This window comes from Syngnathus floridae, chromosome 8, assembly GCF_059516105.1.
Source record: "Syngnathus floridae isolate MCC-2025c chromosome 8, RoL_Sflo_1.0, whole genome shotgun sequence".
In the NCBI taxonomy this organism is placed as follows: Eukaryota; Metazoa; Chordata; class Actinopteri; order Syngnathiformes; family Syngnathidae; genus Syngnathus; species Syngnathus floridae.
The window spans coordinates 15,809,488-15,835,145 of NC_142420.1; the positions used below are offsets into that span (position 1 = coordinate 15,809,488).

Below are 25,658 nucleotides of genomic sequence, written 5' to 3' on the forward strand. Positions count from 1 at the left end.
AGTGAAGCACCAATAGTCCTTCCAGCTGTGTCCACTATGTGCTGCAGGGCCTTCCTGTTGTACTCAGTGCAGCTTCCACCCCACACAGCGATACAGCTGGAGAGGACGCTCTCAATGGTGCCTCGATAGAATGTGGTCATGATGGCTGGTGGAGCACTTGCTCGCCTGAGTTTCCGCAGGAAATACAGGTAGCGCTGAGCTTTCTTCGCCAGTGATGCAGTGTTGGTGGTCCAGGAGAGGTCTTTACTGATGTGCACCCCCAGGAATCTGGTGCTGCGAACTCGCTCCACCACAGCACCGTCGATGGTCAGTGGCAGGTGTTGGGTGTGACCCTTCCGGAACTCAACAACAATCTCCTTGGTCTTGCTGATGTTCAGCAGGAGGTTGTTGCCCCTGCACCACGTGGTCAGAAGGTCGACCTCCAACCTGTATTGAGTCTCGTCGCCCTTGGTGATGAGACCCACCAGAGTTGTGTCGTCAACAAATTTCACGATGTGGTTGTTGCTGTCGGTTGCAGTGCAGTCATCCGTCAGCAGGGTGAAGAGCAGCGGACTGAGCATGCAGGCTTGGGGGGCCCCCGTGCTCAGCGTGATGCTGCTTGAGATATTGTCGCCAACATGTACTACTTGAGGCCTCTGACTGAGGAAGTCCAGTAGCCAGTTGCAGAGGTAGGTACTGAGTCCCAGTTTGTCGAGTTTGCAGATGAGTCGTTGTGGTACAATGGTGTTGAAAGCAGAACTGAAGTCCACAAACAGCAATCTCACATACGAGTCTCTTTTTTCCAGGTGGGTGAGGGCTGCGTGGAGGGCAGAGCAGATTGCATCCTCAGAGGACCGTTTGGCTCGGTATGAAAACTGGAAGGGGTCAAGGGTGGGGGCGAGAATAGACCTGATGTGTGTCATGACAAGCCACTCAAAGCACTGATGGGTGTCAGTGCCACGGGGCAGTAGTTATTGAAGTCAACAACAATTTCCTTGGTCTTTAAAAGCACATGGACATTAAAAAACATTCAAACCAGTTGATTAAAATTAAAATGAGCAAAAATCTAAATAAAACAGTTACAGTGCAGTATAAGTTAAGGTAAAATCGTAGCACAGGTGCAAATACAACTTCTCAGGCATGTCGGATGTGATGACTATAATTTGCTGCAAAACGTGGATTGCATAAATGCTGTTTAGTCGGCTAAACAGCATGTTTTACAGAAACTAAATGATTTGACCATCGAAAATGCCTCGCAAGTGATGGATACAATAATATACTGTTTCTGTTTTTTTAATTTGTTTTATTTTTACGATTCTTTCTTCATTATATTTTCTTGCTTGTGTTTGTTGATTGGGGTGACATAATCATATGATAAACAGGAGGGATATGTTAGGGTTGATAGATTAGTTTGATCCTATGATTATGTTGGAATGTAACCTGTAATAATTAACCAAACTTGTCCTGTCTTAACAAAGTAGTAGAACAAAGTGCTAAGATCCTTTGAACTGATTAACCAGCTGCAGAAGAAGCAATCCAAGTTTTCTGTTTACACATCGTAAAATATGATTTGACCAGAGGCCAGGGGTTCACCCCCATCCCGTCCACTCTCACCCCCACCCTATTTCTATCAAAAAATATGCTCTTGCAAGAGGCCTAAGTCAGACTTTGTTCGAACATCGCTGTACGCACAGTGACGAACGAATTCTCCACTTGCAAGTGCTCAAGGGCATACTGTCTTCCATGTGGTTCTTGCAAATAAGTTAGAGGGAACACCACTCTAAGATTTTGGTGCCGTGACCCGGATTCCAACATACCCACTGCTGACCGACGGAGGAGGACGTGCTGCACTGTCGACAAGCCAGCGTCCATTAGAAGGACCTGGAAAGAAAAGACCTGGGAAGAAAATTCTTCGCTGGGCCAGCTTCTTAGGTCTGCCTTCGTCTGACAACAGTGGATTGACGGGATCCGGAAGTGCAACGAACCAGGGGACAAGTAAATAAAAACCCTACAGTTGTGTGATGTGAAACTCGAAAAAGTGCACAGGAAAATGTACAAACCAGATTCAGTTGAAGTTGGGAAATTGTATAAAATGTAAATAAAAACAAAATACGATTTGAAAATCCTTCTCAACCCATATTCAATTGAATACACTACAAAGACAACATACGTATTTCATGTTCAAACTGATAAACTTGTTTTTTGCCAAATAATAAATAACTTTGAATTTCATGGCTGCAACACGTCCAGTAGATGTTGGAAAGGTGGCAAAAAACACTGAGAAAGCTGAGAAAAGCTCATCAAACACCTATTTGGAGCATCCCACATGTAATCAGGCTAATTTGGAACAGGTGGGTACCATGATCGGGTATAAAAGGAGCCTCCCCAACCATGCTCAGTCATTCACAAGTAAGGATGGGGCGAGGTTCACCACTTTGTCCACAACTGCGTGAGAAAATAGTTGAACAGTTTAAGAACATTTCTCACAGCAAAATTGCAAGGAACTTGGGGATTTGGATATCTACAGTCCATAATATCATCAAAAGGTTCCGAAAATCTGGTGAAACCACTGCACGTAAGCGCCACGGCCGGAAACCATGACTGAATGACTGTGACCTTCGAACCCTCAGACGGCACTGCCTTAAAAACCTACATGAGTGTGTAAAGGATCTCACCAAATGGGCTCAGGGAAACTTCAGAAAACCACTGTCAGTAAATACAGTTCGTCACTACATCAGTAAGTACAGGTTAAAACTCTATCATGCAAAGCAAAAGCTGTTTACGAACAACATCCAGAAACGGGGCCGGGTTCTCTGGGCCCGAGCTCATGTAAAATGGACTGATGCACAATGGAAAAGTGTTTTGTGGTCTGATGAGTCCATTTTCAAATTGTTTTTGGAAACACTGGACGTCATGTCCTCCGGACCAAAGAGGAAGCGGACCATCGGGACTGTTATCAACACAAAGTTCAAAAGCCAGCATCTGTGATGGGTGACATTGTCGCTGCAGTCCGTGTCTTTCAGGATGCATGCAGCATGTTACCGTAATTTCCGGACTATAAGTCGCGTTTTTTTTCATAGTTTGGGTGGGGGGGCGACTTATACTCAGGAGCGACTTATGTTTTTTTTCACAAATTTTTACTTGATCATTAAGACATCACTTACAAGTATAGTTGACCACTTCCCATGTTATTTTTAGTATAGTTGATCACTTCACATGCTTTTATATCTTTATCTTGAACATATTCAAAACATAAAAAATAGAGAAAACATCAAATAAAGCAATTAACACTTTAAAGGACCATATCCAAGTCCACTGTCTGCTGTATGTACACTTGCTCCATTTTTGCTCCTCTTATATTTATTATTATTATTTATTATTTGTTTATTTATCATTTATTCAACACTCTTATTTATTCATTGTTTGTGCCTTCTTTTTTTTTGTGTTGCTTGTATGCATATGTGTACTATCTCACAGAGGGATAGTGGAAACGTTATTTCAATCTCTTTGTGTGTCTTAGTATATAAAAAAAAATCGACGATAAAGCAGATTTTGACTTTGATAAAACAACCAAAAAAAATTATATTTTCAGACGAAACTGGATGAGGGCGCTCTAAATTTCACCGTTGGCCGTGACTCATCAACTGGGTGGGCTTAAGAAAAATGGCACCAAAAAGAAACTCATATTTTGCAGGTTACAAACTTCAAGTTGTAAAATATGCAGCTGAAAACAGTAATCGAACAGCAGAAAGAAAGTTTGGAGAACCGTGATGTACCAATGGATTACTATTTCAAGTGACGTCAGTAGCGCGGCGCGGCGGTTGTTTACATACAAACGTGCCCACATAAGGACTTCCGGCATCATTAGCGGTGATCATTTCTAAGTGACACGGAGGACAAAGAGTTTGAAGGAATTAAGGATTTGGAGTGACATAGAAGGTTTGAAAAACTATTATGGCTTTTACGCACACCTGGTCCTACTCTACTGAGTCGGGGGCCGGCGCTCGGCCGAGTGGCTGTCCGCGAACGGTGCGCGGGGCTCGGACATGGCCATTACGCACGCCCAGTCTGTCTGGAAGTCCACGCCGCCACACGCTTGGAAGTTTGTTTTGTTTAATAAAGAGCCGTTTACCAAACCCACGTCTATCCTTGTACTTTGTTAACGCTATAATATAGTTATATAGTAGATCTGTGGAATAAAGACGAGGCTGACGTCAGGGCGCACGCGCGGCGATGTTGACAAAGGACGAGGAATTTGATTGATGGATTTAATGGAATTAAAGTGCACGGATGGTTTGATAATATTATTGCCTTGTATTATAGTTATTTGAAATATAGTTTATCTATCGTTATATGAGCCTGTGGAATATTTTGAAGTGCAAGCGCCCTCAGCCGTGCGCACCCATTGTTGACAAAGAACGATCGATGGATTTGATGAATTGGAGTGACACCGATGGTTTTATAAAAATGTTATTCATGTAATATAGTTGTCCTTAATCACTCTATATGTTACGTCAGGCCCGTTCCCAGCTCTTTGTTTGAGTTTGTCACGTTAGCATACCTATCGTTTAGCCTGTTGTTGCTATTTAATGAATTGGAGTGACACCGATGGTTTTATAAACATGTTATTCATGTAATAGTTGTCCTTAATCACTCTATATGTTACGTCAGGCCCGTTCTCAGCTCTTTGTTTGAGTTTGTCACGTTAGCATACCTATCGTTTAGCCTGTTGTTGCTATTTAATGAATTGGAGTGACACCGATGGTTTTATAAACATGTTATTCATGTAATAGTTGTCCTTAATCACTCTATATGTTATGTCAGGCCCGTTCTCAGCTCTTTGTTTGAGTTTGTCACGTTAGCATACCTATCGTTTAGCCTGTTGTTGCTATTTAATGAATTGGAGTGACACTGATGGTTTTATAAACATGTTATTCATGTAATAGTTGTCCTTAATCACTCTATATGTTACGTCAGGCCCATTCTCAGCTCTTTGTTTGTTTGTCACGTTAGCATACCTATCGTTTAGCCTGTTGTTGCTATCGTTCAGCCTGTTGTTGCTCGTTCATGACTGTTTTTGGTGTGGGATTTTGTCGAATAAATTGCCCCCAAAATGCGACTTATACTCCGGAGCGACTTGTATATGTTTTTTTTCACTTTTTGGGGCATTTTATGGCTGGTGCAACTTATACTCCGGAGCGACTTATAGTCCGGAAAATACGGTAGTTCCCATGGAATAGGTGACCTACATTTGTAGGTGAACAGCGCCAAGTAATGCTGCTCTCAAAATGCGTGCTGACACAAAGAAAAGAAAAGAAAAGTTGACAAGGAATGCCGTGTTTTCAACATTTGGAGCAACATATGCTGCTGTCCAAGCGACGTCTTTTTCATGGACGCCGCTGCTTATTTCAGCAAGATAATGCCAAGCCACATTCTGCACGTTACAACAGCGTGGCTTCGAAGTAAAAGAGTCCAGGTTCTCCCCTGGACCGCTTGCAGTCTAGACCTGTCTCCCATTGAAAATGTGTGGCGCATTATGAAGCGTAAAATACGTCAGGGAAGACCCCGGACTGTTGAACAACTGAAGCGGTTCATCGAGCAAGAATGGGAAAGAATTCCACATGAGAAGCTAGGAGAACTAGTCTCCATCCATCCATCCATCCATCCATCCATCCATCCATCCATCCATCCATCCATCCATCCATCCATCCATCCATCCATCCATCCATCCATCCATCCAGCCATCTTCTTCCGCTTATCCGGGGTCAGGTCGCGGGGGCAGCAGCTTTAGGAGGGACTCCCAGACTTCCCTCTCCCCAGCCACTTCATCCAGCTCATCCCGGGGGATCCCAAGGCGTTCCCAGGCCAGCTGAGAAACATAGTCTCTCCAGCGCGTCCTGGGTCATCCCCAGGGTCTCCTACCGGTGGGACATGCCCGGAACACCTCCCCAGGGAGGCGTCCAGGAGGAATCCTGATAAGATGCCCGAGCCACTTCATTTGGCTCCTCTCAACGTGGGTGAGTAGCGACTCTACTCCGAGTCTCTCCCGGATGACCGAGCTTCTCACCCTATCTCTAAGGGAGATTTCGCCTCATTAGATATACATATTTTATAAATTTGACCTGCAGGCACTGAAGTGATGGAAACTACTATTCATAATAACAGTGTCCTATTTATTGAGAATCACTGATAGTAGTTTTTTGGTGAAATATTTTTTTAATGCTGTTAATAAATGCATTTGTTTTCAAAAAGCTTTTTGTGAATATCCATGCTTTACTACCTACTAAAAGTACAAACCTTTTATGCAATGACCTTTACATGTCATTTCTATTACTTCACACAAACACTACATCCATCTGCTCCTGGTTCGGCCCCCCGATCAAAATTTAGAAGAAAATTCGGCCCGCCAGTCAAAAAGTTTACCCACCCCTGGTGTAGGGCCTAGACCAAACCCGGGCAAAATACAGCCCGCGGGCCATATTCGGCCCTTTGTGTGTCTCTGTCCGGCCCGCAATCATAAATTACATTTGATTACAACTGAATAAATAAAATCTGTGTCGTACATGCAATACAACTGTGCTGCTTTTATTTTGAAAGGCGTTGCACTTCCGTGAAGCGTGTGTGCATGCGAGCTGTGCGTGTAGGTGAACAGCACCAAGTAATGCTGCTCTCAAAATGCGTGCTGACACAAAGAAAAGAAAAGAAAAGTTGACAAGGAATGCCGTGTTTTCAACAAGACATGGACTGCCAAGTATTTCTTTACAGAACTGAAAGGTAAAGCCGTGTGCCTGGTTTGTGGCACAAAGGTCGCTGTGTTTAAAGAATATAATTTGAGTCGCCACTACACGACCAGACATGAGAAAAAATACATCTGTCTGATAAACAGCGTGCAACAGAGGGTAATGCATCGCGAGCAAAACTGCAAGCCCAACAAGGACTTTTTATCAAACTTCACACCCAGAGACGCAGCTGCTTTGTCATTTGAGGAAAAGTTAAAGAAGTTAAGAATAAATTGTACTGATTAATGATTATTTTTTTATTTGACCTATACGCCACAATTTCACATAGCTTAATATGAATATAAACAGAATAATTGTATTCTTCTAATTACCAGTACCAGCTATTTAAAATACCGTATTTGCCGGTGTATTGGTCGACCTTTTTCGATCCAAAATCGACCGAAAAAAATCGACCTCGACTTATACACCGAGTCATAAAATGTAACTTCGTATTCATCGCTTCAAATGTGATGGTAACCAAGGCCGTTCCTCATGCATCTCATTGTGCGTACATCGAAAGCCAGGCAGCGACGATGACTGCTGGGGGGAAGTACTGGGTATTGAGCGAATGTGCGAGTCATCGCGCGTCAAGCAACGACAATAACTACCGGTACGTAAACATTCAATCGCCGTGTCTAAATGAATGTCGTTGGCACTTAGAAAATATTCGCCAAACTTGGCCAGACTTCCAGGGGAAGAGGCCGAATTTTCACTTGTTCTGGCCGACCGGAGGAACCAGCCGAGGCGGACACTTTACGGCGGTTGAGTCGTTCGCACTTTGAAAATATTTGCCAAACTTGGCCAGACTTCCAGGGGAAGAGGCCGAATTTTCACTTGTGGTGGCCGACATGGGGAACCAGCCGAGGCGGACACTTTACGGCGGTTGAGTCGTTGGCACTTAGAAAATATTCACCAAACTTGGCCGGACTTCCAGGGGAAGAGGCGAAATTTTCACTTGTTCTGGCCGACATGGGGAACCAGCCAAGGCGGACTCTTTATGGCGCAAGAGCCGTTGGCACTTAGAAAATTTGAACCGGGCGGCGTGCGGGAGTGCGCGGCCCGCTGGAAGTCGAATGAGGCTCCGCGATTTCATCCGCGGTGCTTATAAAGTGCCGATCCGCCGGCCGGAGCTATTTTCGGCCACCCTGCGCGTGCTCACGGCCTCCCGGCTGTGCCGGGCGGCGTGCACGAGCTCGCCAGCTGCTGGAAGTCGAATGAGGCTCCGCGATCTCCTCCGCGGTGCTTATAAACAGCCGATCCGCTCGGCGGGAGCTATTCCCGGCCACTTGGCGCGTGCGCACGGCCTCCCGGATGTGCCGGGCGGCGTGCGCGAGCTCGCCGGCTGCTGGAAGTCGAATGAGGCTCTGCGATCTCCTCCGCGGTGCTTATAAAGAGCCGATCCGCTCGGCGGGAGCTATTACCGGCCACTTGGCGCGTGTGCACGGCCTCCCGGTGGTGCCGGGCGGCGTGCGCGAGTGCGCTGGCCGCTGGAAGTCGAATGAGGCTCCGCGATCTCCTCCGCGGTGCTTATAAAGTGCCGATCCGCTCGGCTTGGAGCTATTTCCGGCCTCCCGGTGGTGCCGGGCGGCGTGCGCGAGCTCGCCGGCCGCTGGAAGTCGAATGAGGCTCCGTGATCTCCTCTGCGGTGCTTATAAACAGCCGATCCACTCGGCTGGAGCTATTTCCGGCCACTGCGCATGCGCCCGGCCTCCCGGTATTTGAACACATTTCGTAAATAAATTTCGCATATTTCTGATTGAATTTTGAAGTTTAATATAATGCAACAATTGAGCTCGACTTATACAAAGGATATATCATAAAATCGTAAATTTCCGTCGAATTTTAGGGGGTCGACTTATACACCGAGTCGACTTATACACCGGCAAATACGGTAAGTAATTTAGTGCATTTTAAAATGGAAGAAAATTGAGCAGGTATAAGTTATTGTAGGTGTCGCCCTCTGACACAACTCAGGTTTTTCATGTGGCCCCTTGTAAAAATTAATTGCCCACCCCTGCCCTAGACCATTGAGAGCCTTATAAACCAATAAAAGTATTTTAAAATTAATTCTTTGGCAGACAGGAAGCCAGTGTAGGGACCTCAGAACTGGAGTGATGGGATCTATTTTTTTTTGTTTTAGTGAGAACTCGAGCGGCAGCATTCTGAATCAGCTGCAGCTGTCTGATTGACTTTTTAGAAAGGCCTGTAAAAACCCTGTTACAGTAGTCAAGTTTACTAAAAACAAAAGCATAGACAAGCTTTTCCAAGTCTTGCTGAGACATAAGACCTTTAATCCTTGATATGTTCTTCAGGTGGTAGTAGGCTGACTTTGTAATAGTTTTAATGTGACTATTAAAATTCAAGTCTGAGTCCATAACTACACCAAGATTTCTCGCTTGGTTTGTGGCCTTTAGCATCACTGAGTGAAGCTGAGTGGTGACTTTTAATCGTTCATCTGCGGCTCTAAAAACAATTACTTCAGTTTTCTCTTTGTTTAATAGGAGAAAGTTCCGGCACATCCAGTCATTGAATTGTTCAATGCATTTAATCAGTGTTGGTATGGGATTATAATCTCCTGGTGATAGGGTGATATGAATTTGTGTGTCATCCGCATAATTATGGTAACATATTTTGTTTTCTTCCATAATCTTAGCTAGTGGAAGCATGTAAATATTAAATAGTAGAGGCCCCAGGATTGAACCTTGGGGGACCCCACAGGTTATGTTATGTATTTGTACAAGTATGTTCAGATGTGTAGTTACCTATAGACACAAAGTAGTCTCTGTCCTTTAAGTAGGATTCAAACCACTTAAGTGCTATGCCAGAAAGTCCCACCCAGTTCTCCAGACGCTCTAGTAATATGTTGTGATCAACTGTATCAAATGTAGCACTGAGATCCAGTAATACTGAGATTTTGCTACTGTCTGTGTTTAAGTAAATGTCGTTGAAGATCTTAACGAGAGCCGTCTCAGTGCTGTGGTGCGGTCGGAAACCTGACTGAAAGTCATCGAAACAGTTGTTTAGTGCCATATAATTAGTCAGCTGCTTAAAAACAGCTTTTTCAATGATTTTACTTAAGAACGGTAGGTTTGATATGGGCCTGTAGTTATTCATCACTGAATTGTCTAAATTATTCTTTTTTAGGAGTGGCTTGATGACTGCAGTTTTCAGGGCCTGTGGGAACACACCTGAGACAAGTGATGTGTTTACAATGTGCAGGAGATCTGAGGCCATGCAATTAAAAACTGTTTTCAAAAAGCTCATTGGCAGAATATCCAAACAGCAGGAGGAGGATTTCAGATGTTGTATTCCCATCTCACCCGCAAGGCGACCACGATTGTGTGTGATGTGTGAGTCACCCCGCTCACTTTTTGTTTGCTCTTCTGCCCTCTGGGAAGAGGTACAGGAGCCTGCGCTCCCGCACTACCAGACTCACCAACAGCTCCATACTCCAGGCTGTTAGGATCCTGAACTCTCTCTCCCCTCCTGCGTAACGTCCTGTACTTTTGCGCTATATTCTGACTGTCTGCTGTATGCACACTTGCTCCATTTTTGCTCCTCTTATTTATTACGTTATTTGTTTATTTATTATTTATTCATCGCTCTTATTTATTCATTGTTTGTGCCTTCTTGTTTTTACTTTTTGGGTTGTTTACTTGTATCCGTGGGATAGTGGGAAACGTAATTTCGATCTCTTTGTATGTCTTGGCATTTGAAGAAATTGACAATAAAACAGACTTTGACTTTGATTATGTCCTCCAGGTTTTTATGTTTGATTGGAACAAATTGTGTCATGCCATCACAAGTGAATTTGAGTTGTGTGCCGACACATATCCTGTACCTGCAATGGAGGTAGTGACCGTTTGTCTAATTTTCAGAATTTTGTCTGTGAAGAGGGAGGCAAATTCATTGCAGGCCCTAGTGGATAGAAGTTCAGAGGCTACTGACACAGGAGGGTTTGTGAGCCTGTTGACAGTAGCAAACAGGGCACGGGAATTATTATTGTTTTTGGAGATGATGTCCAAGAAAAAAAGATTGCCTTGCATTTCTCAATTCCAGATTATAAATACGAAGTTTCTCTTTATAGATGTCATAATGAACATGGTGATTTGGTTTTCGCCACCTGCGTTCAGCTTTTCGGCATTCTCTTTTACTGATTCTAACCAGGGTGTCATTTCTCCATGGAGATTTCTTCTTGTCAGAGATCACCTTCACTGGTGCAATGGCATGAATAAAATTTGTAACTTTAGTGTCAAAATTGTTCACAAGTTCATTAACTGTAATGCAGGAGAGGGCAGGTGTCGGAGAGACATTCTGGATAAACATTTCTCTAGTGTTATCGGTGATGTACCGTTTTGAGATTACCTCCGTTTGAACACTTCTATGTACAGAAAATGCATGTAAAAGAAACAAACATACCTCCACATAATTTATTCTGGAACTTCTCACAATGTTCGTCGTCACATTCACAGAAGTCACCGTAGTAACTGCCTCCACTTGCTGTTGTGTGGCACTGACATCTTCCACACACACAGTCTCCATGACTCTCACATTCCATACCACTTTGGCTCAAACAATATCTTCTCAGGGAATGTTCATCTTTGTTGCCAATAGAGCATTCACAGAACTGACCGACAGAGCCTTGAGTGCAACTTAAAAAGAATGAGAGAAACATCAACATTTCAATTTCATTGTATGTACATAACACTCATGGATATGAACACATTGTTTTTAGGAGACTCATTCTAAATTCTCACTCAAGTCATTCTTTTAATTTCTAATGTGGCCAATAAAACAAAGAAAAAGCGAAGGGGTAAAAAACTACAACCACAGAAAAAAATGATGAACATATCACATGAAAAACAATGCTGCATTTGAAGGGCAAGCAAGGAAAATGGTTTATCTAATCTAAGCAGCTATGGAACCATAGGCTGTATATTCATGTGTATGCTGCATATGTTGCTTGGTATGTGCATTTATTTGAGTGTTTACTCTATCCCAGTTTAACTTGTTGGTTGTTGGCATTAGAAGTGCTCAGCCGATTCAGACTTCAAGTCTGGAGCCGCACGATTCAAAAGCTAGACGTCGGCTGAGCCAACACAATGGGCCGCCACGGGTAGGATTGCTTAATGCACAAAGGACGACCGCAGTCACCATCCATCGCGGGCCACAGCAGGCAACGCAGCTGGGGAAATCTGTGGAAAGGGCCTGACGCACTTTGCCACAGCCTGAGCATGCTAGCGTGGAGCGGGCGGAGGGGCTGGTCGAGAGCAGTAGCCAGTGAAGACGAACTGCCGCCCACTCGCGCTGCAGGTATGGTGGAAGGAGGGGCTGTGCACCACGCGCCCTTTTTCATGCGAGCCTTTTGTTGTTGGTGCTTTTAAAATGTTGCACCGACATTCTAAAATGTGAACAATTCCCGAGATGATTGTCCCCGTGCTTGATGCCCTAATCTGCTGCAAATGAATGCTGAGTCGCGTAATGGCAATGGCCAAAGTGTGCAATGCAGGCATCAAGAACAACACAAACCAAAAACAACACACCCCCAAGTTGATGTAACCAATCAGTGTTCGTCAGCACAGCACGCCCCTTCAAACATAGGTAGGTAGACTTCCAGTTTGCCCCGTAGAGCGCCACAGCGTCACGAGAGAGACGATCTACATTCCTAAATTTGTATATTCTTTTCTAGTTTTTCCTCGCTTTTTACGTTTTTTTTACTCCTTTTATGGGAGTTTACTATTGTTGAAAGTCGCTGACCGTTAACCGCTGCCATTTCGACCACGTCACTGTTTGGCTCTCAGCGGAGGTTTGTATGGCTTCGTGCACCAACTGCACCCTTCTCTTAGAGAGGTTGTCCCTGCTAGAGGGACGTGTCCCCCAGCTAGAGCAGAATAGTGTGATAACAGTAGATGTGGCGGACACAGATGCGGAGTGTAGTCAGCCCGCTAGCCCAGTTAGCATTAGCCCCAAGCATCTTGCTAACCGCGATGAGCCGCTTAAGACTCGTAGTCGGTCTACTGGCTCTCGCACCTTGGTCATAGGTGACTCCATTACCCAAAACATCACGCTTAAAAAAATCCAGCCACGGCAATGTGTATCCCTGGAGGCAGAGCGCCCGACATAGAAGCTAACCTTAGGGAGCTGGCTCGCAATAAGTCTAGTCAACAGCGTAGGTCCAACAACACTAGCTACTCGGATATAGTGATACACTGTGGCTCCAATGATGTTAGGATGAGGCAATCAGAGATCACAAAGAAAAATATAGCGAGGACTTGTGATCTCGCCAGAAAGATGAGTCGGCATCGAGTATTTGTCTCTGGCCCCCTGCCTGGGAGAGGCACTGATGAGAGGTTTAGTAGATTAGTCTCCCTTAATCGATGGATGGCCGGTTTCTGTAAGAAGCAGGGACTGTATTTTATAGATAACTGGTCCTCCTTCTGGGGCCACCCCGACCTGCTGAAGAAGGTCATTCTAACCGTGAAGGCGCCTTCACTCTTTCAAGGAATATAGATTTCTGTTTGAGCCATTCATGACAGGTCACGTTAGAGCAGGCCAGGTTACAGGTGATTAGGCCACCTGTTAGGATGGGTTTGGAGTCTGTTAAGTTAAAGTTAACTAGCGCTAGGCTAGATTCCCAGCATGCACATAGCTCCTTGTGTAGACGAGAGCGTCACAGTTTGAATAGTGCTACAGTATACATTGACACATTTTCTACTGAGGTTGTAGACAAATCCAATCACTCCACCCTGACCAGTATCGCTGATGGAACGGTGCCTGTTCCAGATAATATTACATGTTTGCCGAATATTAACTATCAAATTCCTAGGGTCATATCTTCCCGCCGCGCTAATAAACATTTTAAAGGTAATGCTGTGCCTCGAACAACACAATCTTACTCGTAGTTCGTTTAAAAATCCTCTGATAGATATGAACCCTGATCTACCGATTAGAGTCAAACTCGCTTTTATGAATATTAGATGACTTCGATCGAAAGCAGTATTCGTTAATGACCTCATCACAGAACACAATCTAAACATTTTTGGTCTTTGCGAGACCTGGTTAAAACCTAATGAACTGCTGCCGCTTAATGAGGCCTCGCCTCCAAATTTTGTGAGCTCGCATGTGGCGCTTCCTCGGAAAAAGGGTGGGGGTGTCGTACTCATCTCTAATGCCGATCTTAGATTTAGGCCTCGTTCGATTAATGTATTTAAAACATTTGAAGATCTCACTGTCCGATCCACAGCTTTCCCGTTATTTTATCTTGCTGTTATTTACCGTCCACCCGGGGCTTACTCTGGCTTCCTGGATGAATTTTCAGAATTCGTGGCTAATCTAGTGACGAATGCGGATAATATAATAATTATGGGCGATTTCAATATCCACATGAATTTACTGTCAGAGCCACTTACTTTGGCGTTTCAGACTTTAACTGATATGTTTGGTTTTACGCAAGCCATACGGGCAGCAACGCATAAGAATGGAAATACCATAGATCTGGTATTATCCCGAGAACTGGCAACCACAAATATAACAGTACTGCCATACACAACTGTTATGTCTGATCACTACTTAATAAAATTTGAAATTTTAGTTCTTTGTCAAAGACAAGAGTGCAATCAGAATTAACAGTAATATTAATAGTAATATTAACTCCGTAACTGCGACTGCACTATCTGAGTTACTGCCGCCGGCAATTGCCATATTTCCCGCATATATCTGCTGTATTGATAATCTTACAAATTAATTCAATGCGACATTGTTAAATGCCATCGACCCTGTAGCGCCACTTCGTTTGAAAACTCGTCGTAGAAAGCCTACTCCGTGTTTCACAGATGAAACACGTACGCTTAAGCAATTATGTAGAAAGCATAAGCGCAAATGGCGTTTAACCAAACTTGAAGATAACTGGTCCTCCTTCTGGGGCCGCCCCGACCTGCTGAGGAAGGACGGCCTTCATCCTAACCGTGACGGCGCCTTCACTCTTTCAAGGAATATAGATTACTGTTTGAGCCATTCATGACACGTCACTTCAGAGCAGGCCAGGGCACAGGTGATGAGACCACCTGTTAAGATGGGTTTGGAGTCTGTTAAGTTAAAGTTAACTAGCGCTAGGCGAGACTTCCAGAATGAAACATAGCTCCTTGTGTAGACTAGAGCGTCACAGTTTGAGTAGTGCTACAGTACACGTGAACACACTTTCTACTGGGGTAGTAGACAAATCCAATCACTCCACCCCGACCGGTATCGCTGATGAAACGGTGCCTCTTTTAGATAATTTTACATGTGTAACAAATATTTACTATCAAATTCCCACTGTCGTATCGTCCCACCGCGCTAATAAACATTTGAGACGTGATGTCAGGCCTAGAGAACACAATCTTACTCGCATTTCGTTTAAAAATCCTTCAATAGATACGCACCCTGATCGACCGATTACACTCGGTTTTATGAATATTGGATCGCTTCATACGAAAGCAGTTCTCGTTAATGACCTCATCACGGAACATAATCTAAACGTTTTTGGTCTTTGCGAGACCTGGTTAAAACCTAATGAACTGCTGCCGCTTAATGAGGCCTTGCCTCAAAATTTTGTGAGCTCGCATGTGGCGCGTCCTCGAAAAAAGGGTGGGGGTGTCGCCCTCATCTCAAATTCCGAGCTTAGATTTAGGCCTCGTTCGATTAACGTATTTAAAACATTTGAAGTTCTCACTGTCTGATCCACCGCTTTACCGTCATTTTATCTTGCTGTTATTTACCGTCCACCCTGGGCTTACTCTGGCTTCCTGGATGAATTTTCAGAATCCGTGGCTGATCTAATGACAAATGTGGATAATATAATAATCATAGGTGATTCCAATAATGAATTCACCATCAGAGCCACTTACTTAAGCAATTCAGACTTTAACTGATATGTTTGGTTTTACGCAAGCCGTACAGGCAGCAACGCATAAGAATGGAAATACCTTAGATCTGGTATTATCCCGAGGACTTGCAAGTATAACAGTGCTGCCATACACTACTGTTTTGTCTGATCATTACTTAATAAAATTTGAAATTTTAGTTCTTTGTCAAAGACAAGAGAGCAATCAGAATTATAGCGTTCGTAATATTAACTCCATGACTGCAACTGCGCAATCTGAATTACTGTCGTCGGCAACTGCCATATTTCCCACATATAACGGCTCTATTGATAATCTTAGAAATGATTTCAATGCAACATTGTTAAATGCCATCGACTCTGTGGCGCCGCTGCGTCTGAAAACTCGCCGTAGATTGCCTACTCCGTGGTTCACGGATGAAACACGTACTCTTAAGCAATTATGTAGAAAGCATGAGCGCAGATGGCGTTTAACCAAACTTGAGGTTTTCCATCAGGCATGGCAGGACAGCCTCCTGAAATATAAAGATGCGCTTATCTTAGCAAAAACTCGTAATTTTTCGCAAGTCATTAATCTCAATTAAAACAATCCTAAATACCTATTTGATACAGTGGCAAAGCTAACACTACGCCAGCCGACCCCCGATAGCTCCTTCCACTCAGCTGACGAGTTCATGACATTTTTTGCTCGGAAGATTGAATCCATTAGGGATGAGATCAAGAATACCATTCCAATCGTTCAGTCGAGACCGCCAATTACCGGCGCTGATGATCAAATTTTAAAAGCGTGTCCCTTGAAAGGCTTACACAATTGGTTAGTGCGGCTAAACAAACAACATGTTTACTCGACCTGCTTCCAGTCAAACTACTTAAAGAATTATTTCAAATTTTAGGACTGTCCGTCTTAAATATAATCAATCTGTCTGTCTCCTCTGGGATAGTGCCCACAGCCATTAAAACCGCTATCATTAAACTGTTACTTAAGCGACCAAATCTTGACCCGGACTGTCTCAGTCTCAGTTTTAAACCTCCCATTCATAGCAAAACTTCTTGAAAAAGTAGTAGCGCAGCAGCTTATTGATTACATGGTCGCCAATAATCGGTATTGTTACTACTCCATCTTAGTGCTGCCTTCGACACTGTAGACTTCGATATTTTATTAGGGCGTCTTAAAAGTTGTGTTGGTATTTCAGGGTCAGCACTAGGCTGGTTCTATTCCTATCTATCAGACAGGACGCACCGAGTGGTCCATGGCAATACGTCCTCTGAGCTCTATAATGTTACGTGTGGTGTCCCACAGGGATCGGTACTCGGACCAATTCTATTTAATATTTATATGATTCCGATCTGGGACATAATACGTAAATATAATATTAGTTTTCAATGTTACGCGGATGACACCCAATTATATATGCCGTTATCGATGACAGATCCGCGGGACTGTTGTAATCTTGAGGCGTGCGTTGCGGAGATCAAGCAATGGATGTCACTCAATTTCCTCCGTCTTAACCCAGATAAAACTGAGATGTTGATAATTGGTCCAACTCGTTATCAACACTTATTATAGATAATCGTACTATCACTCAGAGCGATACTGTAACTAATCTCGGGGTAATATTTGACCAAACACTCTCCTTTCAAAAGCACATTAAGAATATAACCAGAATTGCGTTTTTTCACATCCGTAATATTGCAAAGATTCGTCCGATCCTCTCGACCGGTGATGCGGAAACTATTATACATGCGTTCGTCACGTCGCACCTGGACTACTGTAATGCATTATTCTCTGGTCTTCCTAAGTCCAGCATCAAAAGTCTACATTTAGTACAAAATGCTGCTGCGAGGCTGCTCTCACAGACAAGAAAATTTGATCATATTACCCCATTATTAGCCAACTTGCATTGGCTCCCGGTCCATTTATGATGTGACTTCAAGGTTCTTCTATTAACCTATAAATCACTGCATGGCTTACGCCTTCATATCCCGTCGACCTAGATGTTCCTTATGTTCCGTCTCGTAACCTTCGTTTGCAAAACGCTAGTCTTTTAGTGACACCGAGGGCCAAGAAAATGTCTGCAGGGTCTAGAGCAGGGTCATTTTCCCTGCAATTAGTATGTTGCCCCAATAGATGGGGAAGCGGCCGCCCGCGCATTTACTCCCGGAAGCCGTGTCAGAAAGCTCGGTGCACACTCACAAGTGCGTGTACGTACTATGTCGTACGGACCCGGCGCACTCCGCACTCTATTTCCATCAGTGCCGAATTTCGAGTGTGGGCTGTAACGTCAGCATTCTCGTAATTCGCGCGCTGAGCTTTCAAATACAGTTTTACGTAAATGCCACCCGCAAACCTTCCTCTGGAATCCTTCCACTAAAATGAGTGGCCCGATGAGAAGAAAGGTGGACACTGACTGCAGAGTGTTTAAAAAAAAAAGAGAGGACAATTTCGCTCGACCTACGTGCGTGAGCAGACGTTCCACCACATGAACGTCAACAAAGCCCGTCACAGCTCTAGGTTAACGGACCGACACCTCGGCTCTATCCTAAGAATTACCACACCAAATTTTACTCCAGACCATGATGCACGAGCAAAAAAGGGAGACCAACAACACTATTGATTTCTATATTACTTGAATTGGAAGTATTCTTTCACTGATTCTTCAAGATGATGTATTTGGTCAGAATGTTTGCCGTTTGATGTGATTTCGCCTCATTAGATATACAGATTTCATAAATCTGACCTGCAGGCGCTGAAGTGATGGAAACTATTATTCATAATAACAATGTCGTATTTAATGAGAATCACTGATAGTAGTTTTTTGGTGAAATATTTTTTTAATGCTGTTAATAAATGGATTTGTTTTCAAAAAGCTCTTTATGAATATTCATGCTTTACTACCTACTAAAAGTACAAACCTTTTATGCAATGACCTTTACATCTGCTCCTGGTTCGGCCCCCCGGTCAAAATTTAGAACCAAATTCGGCCCGCCAATCAAAAAGTTTACCCACCCCTGGTCTAGAGCATTTTCTATTTGGGCTCCAGAGCTTTGGAATGCCCTACCAATGGATATTAGAATTGCTACCTCACTACAAACATTTAAGACACGTTCAAAGACACATTTCTATGACATGGCCTTTAATTAACCTGTAGTGGCCGATTCGGCTGGAGTTTGTTTTCGCCAATGAGTGATTGAGTGTTCCGTCTATACGATTGGTCTTTGTACGCACCTCGTGTCAACGGCAGAACGCGAATGAACTTAAAGAAATAAAATGAAATAAACCCTTTCTAAAACTGAATATTGACAGACGCAAACGTGTGTTCTTTATGTTTTCATTGAAAACAACTTAGTGCTATCGCCGTACGGCATCGGTTTTTCGCATTCCACCACTTTCCAAACAAGGCATGCGCGCTCCCGCAGCAGGGAAAACAAATCTCCACGGGGGAACCTATGTACTTTGGCACAACACCTGTTGGACGACGCAATATAATGTGCAGCGTAATGATGTACTTTCTCTCGCTGCTTTGAATGACGGCTGCAACCGGGGGAACCCCAGACGCCGACCAAAACGAGATTGTGTCAACCACTGCGCTCCATGACACGTGGGTAAAAGCTACGCAAAAGGATTACTTTATTGATATGCCATTGACGATTTAAGAGTCATTGGTGTAATAGGGTTCATTGTCAAAGGATTGGTCACTGTTTTAAACCCCTCGCTGTTTTTTTATCTCACTATTTATACGACCTTGACATTGATCAAATTGTATGGTACTTTTATATTGGTTGCCAGCCAATCGCAGAGCACACAGAGATGATCAACCATTCGCACTTGCCCTCATACCTATGGGCAATTTGGAGTGCTCATTCGATACCGAGCATGTTTTTGGGATGTGGAAGGAAACCAGAGTTCCTGGGGGAAATCAGCGCTGGCACGGGTAGAGCATGCAAACTCTACACAAAGAGGGCCGGAGGTGGAATCGAACCCATAATCTCTGAACTGTGAGGTGGACATGGTAACCAGTGTGCCAGTGCTTTTTTTTTTTTTTTAAATGTTTAAATTATTTGTTGTTTTTGGTAAATAAGTTCCCAAACATATTTTCAGCCTCCTCCAGTTTGTTCTGAAAACTCGTGTTACCTAGCTTGAGCTGCCTTTTAAACACCTACAATTGCCTGTTACAGTAAAACCGTTTTTTTTTTTTTTTTGCTTTTTAAAAAAAAAAAAAATTGTTCTATAAGTGTTTCATGACCATGTTTCTCATCAGACTTATCTGTCATCTGTGCGGGTTAATGAACCCAAATTGGTGCCACTGACAAAAATCTATGGACATTTTGTTAGAGCCCTATATGCAGAATGCGTTCTGTAAAACAAGCTGGACTAATACACTTCATTCCAGCTGCTGAGGGTGGTCCACACAGATAAGGTTTAAGGGGCAAGTCTTTTCCCCACACAGGGTCAGTTTGCTTAGTTATTTTTTTCTCAATACAGAAAAACACGTTAAACACTGCATTTTATGTTTACTTGTGTTATCCTATTCTGATGGCGGCTCGGTGGCGCACTGGGTAGCACGTCCGCCTCACAGTTAGGAGGGTGCGGGTTCGATTCCACCTCCGGCCCTCCCTGTGTGGAGTTTGCATGTTCTCCCCGGGCCCGCGTGGGTTTTCTCCGGGCACTCCGGTTTCCTCCCACATCCCAAAAACATGCTTGGTAGGCCGATTGAGCACTCCAAATTGTCCCTAGGTGTGAGTGCGAGTGCGGATGGTTGTTTGTCTCTGTGTGCCCTGCAATTGGCTGGCAACCGGTTCAGGGTGTCCCCCGCCTACTGCCCGTTGATGGCTGGGATAGGCTCCAGCACGCCCGCGACCCCCGTGGGGACTAAGCGGTTCAGAAAATGGATGGATGGATCCTATTCTGATATACATATATATTTGTTTGATGATCTTAAATAGTAAAGTGAGGAAACTGCAAATAAAGTACAAAATTGAGGAAAAAGGGCAAATACTTTGAACAAATTTGGAGTGCAGTGTAATAAGAGAAATGCTTCTCTGCATCCCTCCACTGTACTATGCTCATGAGAAAGGCACGAACCACCTCTGTTGCACAGTCCCAAATCCGTGTCCAATGAGCAAGATATATGCTTGTGTATGCATGTGTTTTCTGGTTCTCTTTGTAGTATAATGAATATATTTGAATTAAAACTGGATTGTCCTTTGGGAAAGAAAAGTGTTGACGGACAAATAAATGATAAATATGTGATAAATGAAAGGATAAAGTTTACCTGCAAATACCACAGTTTATTCTTCCTTTGCCATTACAATATTGTGGGCTACTTTCGCTTGGATCTTTACACTGACACTCACAGCTTGTAGATAAGGTCACCATCAATGTGTCTTTAATACCAAGTGGTCTGATAGTGAATGTCTTGTTCTCCATGCATGAGTCTGCTGTTACTGACACATCAAAAGAAATCTGTGGGGAACATTTTAAGAGCCATTCTGAGAAAAGACCCTTAAAAGATGTCAGTTAATCATTTCATAAAACATGAATTATTCTCACAATTAAAAATTTTCCAGCGTGTAGAGTGGAGAGAGAGAGAGAGAGAGAGGAGAGAGAGAGAAACAGTTTTGAGAAGAGAAATTTTGTGTAGTTAAGATTGGCAAGGGGAAAATTTAAAAGAGGTTTGAGCAGCTGATCAATGTGTACAGATATAACCCTCTTTTTGCTGCAGTCTCTCATTTTCATGTGCTGCCTCAACTTTGTGGTTGTCGCAACCGGGTGAACGCTTCCTGCAGTGTCTTCGCTTAAGCCATTAGTCAATGACTAATCTACAATGAGACTCTCAATTTGTAATTGATAATCACGTGTGGGCACTTTTAAGTGAACGTGAGAATAATGGCTCTCAATACATTACTTTTGAAGGCCCAATACACATCAGTCCTTATGATGGCCAGTGTTTGATTCTAAGCATTGATTTTGCGGGAAGCATTAATTGAGCTTCAAGCGCTGTATGTGCACGCGCTACGTGGAATTGGTGGTCAACCTAGTCCAGGTTCAGGTCCTAAAAGAAACAGGTAGCCATGCAGTGCCTGTTATAGTGTTCAGAAATAAGAGAACAAATGAAGAAACAACAACAACAAAATCACCGCGTTTTCTCAAAAACTGAATTTAAGTGCATTATCACATCCTATGCCTATTGCAGAAATGTGGCAGTTACAATTGCTTTGCAATGTTGAGGAAAATCACAATAATAAAAGACTGAAAATATGTAATAACCATGCCCTCCGTACTTCCAAAAGCCCATATGCACCCTTGGTGCAATACAGTCCCGTACCATACAGTACCATAAAATTTCATTGTATGTTATATAATATAACCAAGCTTTAGAACACTACAAAAAACTGACCTCCTGTCCCACATGAACATTGTCACAAACGCCTTTATTGTTCCCTTCTTGTTTTGCATTATCACAGCGTGGAGTGTAGACAACTCTTACATTTTCAGGGAGAGTATCATGAGTTAGGGTAACTTTGGAGGACAATCTCTGCAAATACAATTGTTTTGAAGGATTATGCAAGACTCCAATGCAGGAATAAAAATTACAATTGGTTTTTGAAAACTGAAAATAATTATAGTTCAAGACTTACATTATATGCTTTTTCAATCAATTGAACAACATTTCCAGAATCTTGTGACAGAACTCCCACCTCAGATTTTGGAATCATTCTGGAGAGTTGCTTTAATAAAATGGGGAATATGGTTAAAAATCATTCAACACCCCACCACACTATATAGATAAAAAGATACATATACTGATAAGAAGATTTTACCTTGTACGTGTTTTCCACGTCTTTTGTCACAGCAAATATTGGTTGGATATGTTCTTTTTCCAACTGCATGGCTACTTGTCCAACAGAGGGGTAGTCCTTCACATTAATATAGTTAAACATTTACACGCATAAGTTTATGCATTTACACGCATAAGTTACTGCATCATATTCATCATGTAATTAGTAATTACAGATTAACATACTGTATTGCGATTACATGCTGTATTTCAATTAAAGGGCAGCTGCGTGGCATATGATGTTAGCACTATTGCACAACAAGAAGGTTTAATTTATGACTGTATTGTGTGGAATTTGTATGTTTACTTTTTTTATAGTATGTGCTTGATGTTTTTACCCCTCCATGAGTCACCACCTTACCATGATGGTGGCGTTTGCATGTCCCAGCGAGTCTAGGAGCTAAATTGTCTGGGGATCTATGCCCCTGGCAGGGCCACCCATGGTCCTAAGTCCGGTCTTTCAAAATCGAGCCCATTCAGAGACCAACTCTCCGTTTAAATGGTAGAAACTCTCCTTAGTTTATGTTTCGACTCAAACTAACGCATTTATACATCCACTATCATCATACACGTAATATCATTTAACTAAACAATTAACATGTGTAACACTAAACTTACTAAACTGTGGTTATCTTTACACATGAATCATAACACTTTATGATCATGGAAATCCTGACGTTAACATATATCATCTTAACACATGAAACATAACACTTTATGATCATGGGCACCCCTATGCCTACGTTAACATATGTGACTATTTTGTGAAGCTGTTACAGGTTACATATTTTAGTGGAAAGCAAAAATAACTAAAAGTACATTAGCTCTATAGTTGTGTGTGCAAGTTTGAATCGGTCTCATGTCAAGATTTGGCATCATCTGCTGTCTAAATTTGGAATTACAACAAGGCCAATTTGATCACACTAGTACCAAAATTTGGGATTACAACAAAGCCAATTTGATCACAGTCTAGTGCAGAAATTTGGGATTACAACAACGCTGATCTGCCTGGGAACAACCCGGCACACACATATACTACTGAAGGAACGGGGTCGAAATACAAAAAGTCCTTCCTAGCTACAAAAACAGATATGCTCAAACCTCATTGAATAAAGTACATAAGCAGACAAGTATATTCACATATTAAATCAATAAAAGAAACATTTTAAGCATATACCTGCACACCAAACCAATAAAGAAGACATAACTAGACATTTTTATATACGGTGATGACAAAGGTTTTTATAACTTCATGATCTGATATGTATTTCTGTGCACTTTGAAATAACAAATGTTTGTTGATATAGTGCCTGAATAGCATAACGACCCTTAAGGAACTGTTTAACGCATGCCTGATGTTATTCTAATTCACGGACACGGCCCAAGGTGTCTAGGAATGTTCTGTACTTGATTATATCTTATGTTTTGATTAATGCTTGATGTAACGTCATATTTTGCCTAATGCTAGACGCCAGCCTTGGATTACTATTGAATGTTCTGGACAGAAAGAAAATATTTTGATGAATGAAAACTACGGTCGGAAGCATAATTGAACTAAGAATGTGACAAACAAAGTAAGAACTTTGCATAGTCAGGGAACATTAACAAATTGATGATGTCACACACAAATCTTCACAAGTCCGTACAAAATGACAAAAGTGGAAGCATGATGAATGGACGAGGTGCAACAGTGTATGTGCAAGAATGGAGGAGAATGTTTACAGGAAGGTCACTTGGAGATAAAACCAGCAGGTGCCAGAGGGGGACAGCCAAGAACCCGGCCAAAGATGATCGCCAAGGCCAAAAGACAAAAAGGAAAACAACAGCCCCCACACACATCGAATCGCCCATAATCAGCACCCAACGCCACGGAACCAGCTCTCACCGAACCAGCACCCACTCCCATGGAATCAAACTCTCCTGCGAACTTGCCCCATCCTAAAGACTCATCACCCATCAAACTCGGCCCACACCGGCATGTGCAACTGATTATATATCGTCCCTTCGTGTTTCAAGGCTGCCACCATCGTTCCTGTGCCGAAGAAACCTGCTCCGTCCTGCTTCAATGACTACTGCCCCGTGGCGCTGACGCCCATCGTCATGAAGTGCTTTGAGCGGCTTGTCATGGAGCACATCAAATCCGTTCTCCCGCCCACCATTGACCCTTTTCAGTTTGCGTACCGTGCCAAACGGTGCTCTGAGGATGCGATCTGCTCTGCCCTCCACTCGGCCCTCACCCACCTGGAGAGAAAGGACTCATATGTGAGGTTGCTGTTTGTGGACTTCAGCTCTGCCTTCAACACCATTGTGCCGCAGCGACTCATCTGCAAACTTGACGAGCTGGGCCTCAGTACCTCCCTCTGCAACTGGCTACTGGACTTCCTCTGTCAGAGGCCTCAGGTGGTGCGTGTTGGCGACAAAATCTCCCCCAGCATCACGCTGAGCACGGGGTCCCCCCAGGGCTGCGTGCTCAGTCCACTGCTCTTCACCCTGCTGACGCATGACTGCACTGCGACCTACAGTGACAACCGCATAGTGAAGTTTGCTGACGACACGACTCTGGTGGGTCTCATCACGGAGGGCAACGAGACTCGGTACAGGTCGGAGGTTGACCTTCTGACCACGTGGTGCAGGGACAACAACCTTCTGCTGAACGTCAACAAGACCAAAGAAATCGTTGTTGACTTCCGGAAGGGTCAAGCAAAACACAAGCCGCTGATCATCGACGGTGCTGTGGTGAAGAGGGTGAGCAGCACCAAGTTCCTGGGGGTGCACATCAGTGAGGACCTCTCCTGGTCGGCAAACACCGCGTCACTGGCAAAGAAATCTCAGCGCTGCCTGTACTTCCTGCGGAAACTCAGGCGTGCATGTGCTCCTCAGGCAGTCCTGTCTACATTCTACCGTGGTACTATTGAGAGCGTCCTCTCCAGTTGCATCGCTGTCTGGGGTGGTAGCTGCACTGATCAGAACTTGAAGGCCCTGCAGCGCATAGTGAATACGGCTTGTAAGATAATTGGTGCTTCGCTCCCCTCCCTGAAGGACATTTACACCTCCCATCTCACCCGCAAGGCAAACACGATTGTGAGTGATGTGAGTCACCCAGCTCACTCTTTGTTTGACCTTCTGCCCTCTGGGAAGAGGTACAGGAGCCTGCGCTCCCGCACCACCAGACTCGCCAACAGC

At 43.6% G+C, this 25,658-nt stretch overlaps 1 protein-coding gene and 1 pseudogene across 4 annotated transcripts in view; one reads left to right on the forward strand and one right to left on the reverse strand.

The window, feature by feature from the left end:
* The window catches only part of itgb2 (integrin, beta 2), a 112,125-nt gene that overhangs the window by 31,389 nt on the left and 55,078 nt on the right, over positions 1-25,658 (reverse strand). For 3 of the 4 annotated variants that reach the window (XM_088383350.1, XM_088383353.1, XM_088383351.1), the window contains 5 exons: positions 22,459-22,554; positions 22,276-22,365; positions 22,035-22,172; positions 20,910-21,100; positions 11,178-11,410 (listed from right to left, as the gene is read on the reverse strand). In XM_088383350.1, coding sequence (XP_088239476.1) covers positions 11,178-11,410; positions 20,910-21,100; positions 22,035-22,172; positions 22,276-22,365; positions 22,459-22,554 — 748 coding nt within the window. The remainder of the gene's footprint in view (positions 1-11,177; positions 11,411-20,909; positions 21,101-22,034; positions 22,173-22,275; positions 22,366-22,458; positions 22,555-25,658) is intronic. The other variant, XM_088383352.1, reaches the window with a different exon arrangement.
* On the forward strand, positions 12,365-14,778 carry LOC148394691 (uncharacterized; annotated as a pseudogene).